Below are 9,786 nucleotides of genomic sequence, written 5' to 3' on the forward strand. Positions count from 1 at the left end.
GATTGGCATATTTGTAGGTCTGGCACAGCAATCAAAATGAAGTGCCTCAGAGCCTTATCAAATAATACAGAATTGTGCTAAAAAATACAAACCAAAAAACAAAAAACAATTATTACATGATCTCCAAAACAAATGGTTTGATCGATTACATGAACAAACAACACAAAGGTTATTCAACGATGGAAAAAACATTTCACCTATGATTTACCAAGTGGTAATTTAATTTCCTTTTTTCCTTCAGGACCTTAACAATGCGGTCAGTCTCAGCTTTCTTTGTTTCAAAATCCACCAAATATTTAATGCTTGTCTTGAGTACTGCTTGTGATTGTGTTGTTTGCGTCCTCAACATGTCAACTTCATCTCTCAGTGTAGAAGTAGAATCTCTTTCTACCAATAGTTTAGCCTCTAGAGCATCAGCAGTTGGCAATTCATGATGCATGATTGGGCCGGTGCCACTGCTGTGGGATGATACAACATCCATGGGGACCTCGCTCTTTGATCTTGGGCTACCCTGTTTTGCCATTGAAGTTCCGATTGGATTCCGAAAAGTTGAAGTTAGCAAAACATCTCAATGGGGAGTTAGAACAGCAAACCAGTTAAACAAATAAGGAATTAAAGATCTTCAATTGGATGCTAAAAATTAGTTATTAACATCATTGTAACCGGTTGCAGCAACAAAGCAGTTAAATAAACAAGTTTTGCAAAAGGTACCTGTTGTGGCATTGGAGTTCCTCTTGGATCCTGAAAAGTTGAGTAGCCAATAGCGTGATTAGAGCAACAGGTTGCAGAAGCAAAGCGGTTAAACAAACAAGTTTTGCAAAAGGAACCTGTTGTGGCATTGGAGTTTCTCTTGGATGCTGAAAAGTTGAGTAGTCAGTAACTTGATTAGAGCAACAAGTTACAACAGCAAACCTGTTACACAAATATATTTTTGAAAATGTACCTGTTGTGTAATTGGACTTCCAATTGGATCCTGAAAACTTGAAGTTGGTAAGATGATTACAGCAACAAGTTACAACACAAACCAGGCAAACAAGGAAGTTTCTGAAAACATACCTGTTGTGCCAACGGAGTTTCAGTTGGATCCTGCAAACTTGAATGTTAGCAATCATAAATAAAGTGTTGCAACAGCCATAAGAAACTAACATCAAACTAGTAAAACCAACCAGTTTTGGCAACATATTTAATTACACATGAACTAGTAAAACTAACAAGTTCTTGGCAATGTATTAAAGTAACAAGTCGGTACCGTTTACCAGCAACACAGACATCTATAAATTTCTTTGATGTAAGCAAAATGATTCCAACACACACATATATATATATATAAGTTAAAAAGATGGTGTCCCTCGTATAAACCTGGCAGTTGTCTATCAATGAACATGCAAACATTACAAGTGCTACAAGTGATAAGAGCAAACCATTTAAACAAACAGGGTATCAGAACGTAAATTACACGTGAATTCTGTTGCACCTTGGAAGTACATATGACCAGCTATCTACGTGCTTAAGTAGCTATTTTAGTTCAGGCAAACAGGTAATTCTTAACAGTAAGTATCAAACACATAGATAGCCGCAGTCTATATAGGATTAACAGACTATGGCATTATGTAATTAGTAGCAAACTAAATTAAGCCAAGCAACATAATTGAACAATTTTGCAATAAGTGGCTAACTAAAATTCTGAGTAGCAGGTAACTAAACTTACGCTAGATCTTTGTACAGGCACACTGCAACTTCTTTTTCGCTTACAAGGTTCTACGAAGGAGTCCATGGCATCAATTGCTTGGATACGCAGTCCCAATACTTCTTTCTTCCCACACTGCATTGGTAAGTCGAATGGTTAATATGATAAGATGGTGCGTCCTTGATATGTTATATGAGGATGGGTTGTCAGACTAGTTGTAGCAACACACATCACACTGGCTTTTACTGTATATTTCATGCGATTGCATTTGGTATATCGAGATCTAAGAAATCTACAATAGGATGAAAAGACTGGCATCCTTCATATTATTGGCGAACTTAGTTCATAGAAACAAGCAATTCAACCATTCTATGGGTAAATAAAAAGCGCCACTAGAATATTTTTCACTACCCCAATCATACACGCAAAAAGGGGCGACGCCACCGTAGGGGCTGGTATGGGCGGCCGCCTCGGGTGGCTGGAAAGTGTGCACCTAGTTTGAGTCGTCCAGGTTGGCCCAGGCTAGTTTTGTTCGTCCCAGCTATACCTGGACGCGAGCCGAGCCGAGCCGAGCTCGGGCCGAGCCAACCATTAGCTCGCCCAGCACGAGCCGAGCCAACCCGAGCTAACTGCTCACGCGAGCCTAAGTAGCAGGCTCGACCCGAGCTGTGTGCTGGCTCGGTCCAACTCGGCAGCTCGTGTGCACTGCACATCAGCGTGCAGACTACTCCCTTTCTTTCTAATATAGTAGTATTTATATGTACTAAGTGCTAACTTTGACAACAAATACTCAAGCAAATACACCCAAGTGCTAACTTTGGTCAGCATCAACACTGAAAGCCTGAAACTTTGACAGCATATACACCCAAGTTTGGAAAGCATTAACACTGAATGTCTGATACTATTGACAGAAAAATACACACAGGTTTGGACAGCAAGTACACTGAAATTTGGACATCAAATGCACCCAAGTTTGGACAGCACTGAAGAAATTGAGATGAACATAAACCATTCATGAGTTTAGCAAAATAAGATGACATATGTCACATCCATAGTTCAAAGTTCAATGACAACATAAACTTAATAGTCCAAGGTTGAGAAGTTGACATATGTCACATCTAAAGTTCAGGCAACATAAGCCATGCAAGAACTCCATCATTCAAGGGTGACGACCAATATAGATCCATTGCTTGATTTACTTCCATGTGCAAATTTAACAAATGCATCTTGATGGTCTTCTCCCTACAATGTATCCTACATGTAACAATGGTTATTGTAAATAAGAAAAGCCTACAAGTAACAGAAGTAAACTAAAAAAATCTTACAGGTAACATACTTACTAGTAGTTGCAATCTGCCACACTTTTAGGCAATTTGACCTTCTCCACATCCTCCTCCTCATCATCTTCTTCCACATCCTAGTTTTGTGCAAGTTAGCCATTAGATTTTTAGTTTATGGCAATAACATGATGCATATTGAAATCATACGACATAAAACATAGATCGAAATCATACCAACATATTTAAGTCTTTGTGCGCACCCTTGATATAGCTTCCGCCACACACCAAGGCCTCCACCATGTATGGTTTTAGAGAGCTTCGATAATCATCCAGAATTCTTCCACCGGTGCTAAAACTGGATTCAGAAGACACCGAGCTAGCAGGGATAGTTAAGAATCTTCTTGCCATGTTTGCCAACACAGGATACCTAAGTGCATTCACCTTCCACCACTCTAGCAGATTGAAAGTGGCAACCATACCCTCATTTGCATCATCCATATAGTTTCTCAATTCACTCTTAGATCGTTTTGTAGAAGTGGATGATAAGAATGAGAGAAACTCAGAATCTGCAGGTGGCATTGAGGTACTTGTATTGCAAGTATTCTTGCATTGAGGTTCAGCTTGCCTCTTTTGAGAATCAAATTTCTCATACAACTTGTCCAAATCTTTCTTGAATGCAGACAACTCAGTTTCAGCCTTATCCTCATCATAGATCTGCCCAAAGCACCAATCCACGTACTTCATTTTGTACCTTGGATCCAGGAAAGTGGCAAGAACCATGACATTGTTTGGTTCTTCCCAATATTTGTTGAACTTGTCCATCATAGCATGTCCCATAGCATTGTAGGTTTTGTCCTTATGAACCATGGCTTTTCTCAAAGCAATTTTGATACTCACAATGTGGGGGTAAAATATGTTGGCGGTGGGATATGATTGACCCGAAAAGGCTGTAGTCACTCTAGCAAAAGCAAACAACAATGGTTCAATAAGCTGAAACATATCCCATTCTTTGTTTGTAGGCTTCCACTTGTAGTTGGCATCCGAATCAGCATAAGACACCAAGGCTTGCCTATATGGTTGGCCAGTTTCCAACATCTTGTATGTAGAACTCCACCTCGTGCAAACATCTAGGGTCAAATGCGCTCCAATTTTAAGGCCTAAACTCCTGCAAATCTCAACAAATTTGTGCAGCCGGGAAGGGGACTTCTTGAAGTACTTCACTGTCTCCCTTAGGTTCGTTACCAAAGTGCTCATGCAGGCTGTCCCATCCTGCACTACCAAGTTGACAATGTGAGCACAACACCGGACATGGAAATATTTGGCTTCAAAGTCTGTCCCTCTTCGAACAGAAAACATTGCCTTCAAATCTCTAACAGCTGAATCATTGTTTGATGCATTGTCTAGTGTGATGGACACTATCTTGTTTTCTATCTTCCATTCAGTCACACATTCAAACAACGCAACAGCCATGACGTTTCCGCTGTGAGGGGGGTCCAACTCCATGAACGCAAGCACACGAGTCTGCATCCTCCAATGTTTATCTATATAGTGTGCCACTACACACATATAAGAAATGGTTTGGTTACTTGTCCACATATCTGTAGTGAGACTAATGTGGTCCACATTCTTCAGGGCTGCCTTAAGGATTTCCTTCTCTTTATTGAAAACCCTCAAACACTCAGCTCTTATTGCCTTCCTACCAATTTCTTGATATAGCGGGTTCGAGTACTTCATCACAATATTGAACCACTCATGTTCCACCATCCTGAATGAGTAGTTATGGACAGCCACCATTTTTGCAATCAACTCCTTCATAGTTGTGTGCTCATACCCATTGGATGGCACACCTAGAGGAAGACCGGATTCACCTCTAACATTGGACGGCTTGTACCCAAGCCGTGATTGTATAAGTTTCGTCGCAACCTTGTTCTTGAAGATCTTACACTTCTTCATATGCCTATTAAGTGTTGTGGTGCTTGAACCTTGAACATATATGTATAAATTGTGGCAATGCATGCACTTTGCCTTCAACTCTTCAACCTTAGGATCCTTTTCTGATTTCACCATCACCTTCTCAAAAAAAGTCCAACAATCTGAACTCTCCCTGCTAGTACTGGACTTGCTACTACCCTTGGTAGTGACCTTGCGCTTGACTTTCACCCCTTTCTTGTGTTTCTCTCCTGTTCTTGCATTGTCTTCTTCTGAACTAACAACAAACACACCAGTCTCACCTCCAGGGGACTGAACAATATCCATTTCATCCTCTGACATGTCATCTCTAAGATCATACGAGTTCTCTTCTTCCTCAGACTCGGACTCATCAGCAGGCACATACACATTCTCATCCTTCTCTTCCTCATCCTGCTCCTGGACACGATCCTCTTCCAGCTCATGTTCCTATTCAAACAATGATATTTTGAAGGAAAATCCACTAAATATTTGTATGGCAAGTATACTGAGATTAGGACAGCAAGAATGAAGTTAAACATATGCATCCATCTATAGTTTCTACAACAAAACAATTGAGCCCTCAATAAACAGGGGCATTACATGGGCATAAATACTCACTTTTTAGACAGTATATACACTCAAATGCACCCAATGTTGTACAACATATACATTCAAACGCGCCCAACGAACAGCCAAATAATAACTTGATTCCTCCTACACAAAGCTAGCTAGGCTAGCAGACTGAATAATAACTTGCTACATCAGAAATAGACAATCATGTTACAGACTGTAAAATATTATGCAATTGCTACAAAATATCTGCAGGCGCAAAACTGGAGGACTCTGGTTGCGTTAGACTTAGTCATATGCAAATCTTCAGGAAACAATCAATTACTTAAGCACAACTGATTATAATGGACAATAGCAGATCGGCATAAATCAAGTGGAAACAATAGGAAATTTACTACTTCTTTTGTTGTTCTCTGGCTTATCCCTATGCATCACACAACAAGCTCACAAGCTTTATTTATATCCAGAGGAAAGAAGAGCAGGCCACTGCTTTGTGCTTACCCAGGACTCAGCTTCAGCCGAAGAAGTAGGCGTGACGGAGGTGTTCGCGGAGCCGGTCCAGCCGGATGCAACAACAGCTGCCGCCCGCGCGCCGATACCTTTGTTGTCAGGTAGACGCCGAGGCGGAGGCGGGGGTGGCAGTGCTCGCACCTGCTGCTTTGCCCTCACAAGCGGGTCAACAAGGACGATGCTTGGATTGGCCTTGGAGCGAACGGACGGCTCGATGCTGGCGTCCATGGAGCTGGAGGTCTTGCTTCTGCCCTTCTTCTTTTTTCCAATCGCTGGCTCCTTCCCAAGAATGGAGGTCAATGACCTCTCTTTCTTCTTCTCCATGGCTCCTTGGGCGATCTGGACAAGTGGCGTGTGTGTCATCGGCGACAGAAGGAACTGCGATGGCGGCGGCCGGCGGAGGCTGGCTAACCTAGCGCTGGGGGGAAGAGGATGAGTGCTGCTCGGGGTGAGGTAGAGCGCTAGGTCAAGTGACTGGTGCTGGGCCACTTTGGGCTGTAGAGTTGGACGAGCTCACGGGCTGGCTCGAGCCAAGCTGGGCTCGGCCCGAGGCCGAAACAAGCCAAATAACGCAGCTCGGCTCGGCCTTTTTGTTTCTCGGGCCGAATCAAACTCGGGCCGAGCCTGGGCGACCCCGAGCCGAGCCTGAAAGCTCGAGTTCGACGTCCAGATTTAGTCCCAGCGCATGAGCAGGCAATGTAAAAAATGAAGAAAAATGTTTCAGTTTGGATGGGGCCAATAACGTAAGTGAAAGGGAGGCCCTATAGGAGGCTCGCGGCCCAAACGAGCGCCTCCCATATAAATCGACAGCAGGAAAAATCCCAATTCGTTCGCTCTAGCCTCCAGTCTGGTTTGCTCCTAACCTAGCTGTGACGCCCCCGATTCAATCGTACACTAATCATGCACGCAAACGTGTATGATCAAGATCAGGGACTCACGGGAAGATATCACAACACAACTCTAAAAATAAAATAAGTCATACAAGCATCATAATACAAGCCAGGGGCCTCGAGGGCTCGAATACAAGTGCTCGGTCATAGATGAGTCAACGGAAACAACAATATCTGAGTACAGACATAAGTTAAACAAGTTGCCATAAGATGGCTAGCACAAACTGGGATACAGATCGAAAGAGGCACAGGCCTCCTTCCTGGGATCCTCCTAAACTACTCCTGGTCATCGGCGGCCTGCACGTAGTAGTAGGCACCTCCGGTGTAGTAGGAGTCGTCATCGACGGTGGCGTCTGGCTCCTGGGCTCCAGCATCTGGTTGCGACAACCGAGAGGAAAGGAAAGGGGGAAAAGAGGGAGCAAAGCAACTGTGAGTACTCATCCAAAGTACTCGCAAGCAAGGATCTACACTACATATGCATGGGTATCTGTGTAAAGGGGCAATATCGGTGGACTGAACTGCAGCATGCCAGAATAAGAGGGGGACAGCTAGTCCTGTCGAAGACTACGCTTCTGGCAGCCTCCATCTTGCAACATGTAGAAGAGAGTAGATGGTAAGTTCACCAAGTATCATCGCATAGCATAATCCTACCCGGCGATCCTCCCCTCATCGCCCTGTGTGAGAGCGATCATCGGGTTATATCTGGCACTTGGAAGGGTGTGATTTATTAAGCATCTGGTTCTAGTTGTCATAAGGTCAAGGTACAACTCCGGGTTGCCCTTTTACCGAGGATCATGGCTATTCAAATAGATAAACTTCCTTGCAGGGGTGCACCATATTACCCAACACGCTCGATCCCTCTGGCCGGACACACTTTCCTGGGTCATGCCCGGCCTCGGAAGATCAATACGCCGCAGCCCTACCTAGGCACAATAGAGAGGTCAGCACACCGATCTAAATCCTATGCGCGCAGGGGTCTGGGCCAATCGCCCATTGCACACCTGCACGTTGCGAACGCGGCCGGTGAGAAGACCTAGCAATCTCCATTACAAAGGAAGTTGCGTTACGCAGTCCAACCCGGCGTGCGCCGCTCAGTCGCTGACGTCAAGAAGGCTTCGGCTGATACCACGACGTCGAGTGCCCATAACTGTTCCCGCGTAGTTGGTTAGTGCGTATAGGCCAGTGGCCAGACTCAGATCAAATACCAAGATCTCGTTAAGCGTGTTATTTTAAAGTAACCGCGGACGCCGACCAGGGCCAGGCCCACCTCTCACCTAGGTGGTCTCAACTTGCCCAGTCGCTCCGCCACAAAGTAACAGTCGGGGGCCGTCGGGAACCCAGGCCCACCGCTACCGGAATGGAGCCACCTGTCCTTTCAGCCCCCACATCGGAATCACTTGCGGGTACTCTACGAGTCGACCCGACTTTAGTCACCAAATGTATACAAGTATAAACTCGTGATCACCTCCCGAGTGATCACGGCCCGGTAGTATAGCATGGCAGACGGACAAGAATGTAGGGCCACTGATGGAATACTAGCATCCTATACTAAGCATTTAGGATTGCAGGTAAGGGTAACAACTGTAGCAACAATGATAGGCTATGCGGCAGAATAGGATTAATCGAAAGCAGTAACCAGCTACACTACTCTAATGCAAGCAGTAGAGAGAAGGAATAGGCGATGTCGGGTTGATTATGGGGGGGCTTGCCTGGAAGCTCAGCCGAGAAGGAGGGGTCGTCAACACCGTAGTCGTACTGGCTAACAGCGGCGTCGGTCTCGGTGTCTAGCGAGAGAAGAGGGGGAAGAAATAATAAATATAATGCAAACATATGCATGACATGACAATGAGCGGTGCTAGGTGTGCCCTAACGCGGTAGGAGGTGATACCGACGAAGGGGGGAAACATCCGGGAAAGTATCCCCGGTGTTTCGCGTTTTCGGACAAATGAACCAGAAGTGAAATGTTGCACCTTCACTATGCTAGGGACGTGTGGCGGGCGAACGGACTGCGTATTCAGATTCGTCTCGTCGTTCGACTGTGGGCGAGGTGGAAGAAAGCGGAGCAGGGGAAAGGGGGGAATGGCACTAGGGTTTCGAGGGGGTGCGGGGATGCTCTTATCCTCGGGGAGGGTCGTGGGATGGCCGACACCTGGCAATCGAAGCCATGGACGTGGCACGTGCGTCCAAGGCGTTTGTGATGAACAGGTAAGAATTAGACAGGGAGAGTTGGGCTGGGGGTGGATTGGGCTCGTTGGGCCGGTTGCCCCAGTGGGGGGGGTTCATTTTATTTTTGTGTTGTTTTGTCTTTTCTTTTTCTTTTTTGTTCTTTTTCTTTTACTATTTTATTTTATTCTAGTTTTATAAAACATAAAAGTTGTACCTAAATTAGTAACACTAATTATACCTCTGCCACAAAAGGTTTAACCCCCAAATAATATAGTTTAGTATTTTATAAAATACCAAGGCATTTATTTATTTGTTTTACCTACAGTTTTAGTTATTTAAATGCATTTAGACCTTTTATAAAAATATGGTTTCTCCACCAACATTACTTATGAATTATTTGTCACATTTAGAACATTTTAGTTTTGACTTTTGAAAACTTTAACTGTTTGACTTGATTTTAAATTTGAAATTTGAACGGGATTTGAATCATCGCAAGATTAACAACAGTAATCGTGGTGACGTGGCATCATTAGTGGAGGGTTACTATAGCTTAACTATCCGGGCGTCACAATTCTCCTCCACTACAAGAAATCTCGTCCCAAGATTTTAAGAGGTGGAGTAAGGGGGAAAGATCTGGTTACGAAATCCAAACGAATCTTCTCGGTCTTGTTTGCTCTTCTCGAAGAGGTCGATGCATTACATTGATGTCTTCATTCCTCTGTTTCAGGCCATC

General features: G+C 44.2%; 1 protein-coding gene across 1 annotated transcript; it reads right to left on the reverse strand.

The window, feature by feature from the left end:
* Positions 1 to 3,026: 3,026 nt before the first annotated feature.
* Positions 3,027 to 6,321, reverse strand: LOC109743280 (zinc finger BED domain-containing protein RICESLEEPER 2-like). Its single transcript, XM_040388004.2, has 3 exons — positions 5,989 to 6,321; positions 3,409 to 5,364; positions 3,027 to 3,104 (listed from the first exon to the last, which is right to left on the reverse strand). Exons 1-3 carry the CDS (start codon positions 6,319 to 6,321, stop codon positions 3,027 to 3,029), a joined length of 2,367 nt encoding a protein of 788 aa, XP_040243938.2.
* Between the last annotated feature and the right edge of the window lie 3,465 nt (positions 6,322 to 9,786).

The sequence above is a fragment of the Aegilops tauschii genome, chromosome 4, assembly GCF_002575655.3.
Source record: "Aegilops tauschii subsp. strangulata cultivar AL8/78 chromosome 4, Aet v6.0, whole genome shotgun sequence".
Lineage (NCBI taxonomy): Eukaryota > Viridiplantae > Streptophyta > Magnoliopsida > Poales > Poaceae > Aegilops > Aegilops tauschii.

Excerpts from the sequence above, each read along its gene's own strand:
- LOC109743280 (XM_040388004.2), bottom strand. The coding sequence starts at position 6,321 with ATGGAGAAGAAGAAAGAGAGGTCATTGACCTCCATTCTTGGGAAGGAG. Across the intron at positions 5,365-5,988 it reads CGGCTGAAGCTGAGTCCTGG|GAACATGAGCTGGAAGAGGA; the intron begins GTAAGCACAAAG and ends TTGTTTGAATAG. Across the intron at positions 3,105-3,408 it reads ATCTGCTAGAGTGGTGGAAG|GATGTGGAAGAAGATGATGA; the intron begins GTGAATGCACTT and ends GCACAAAACTAG.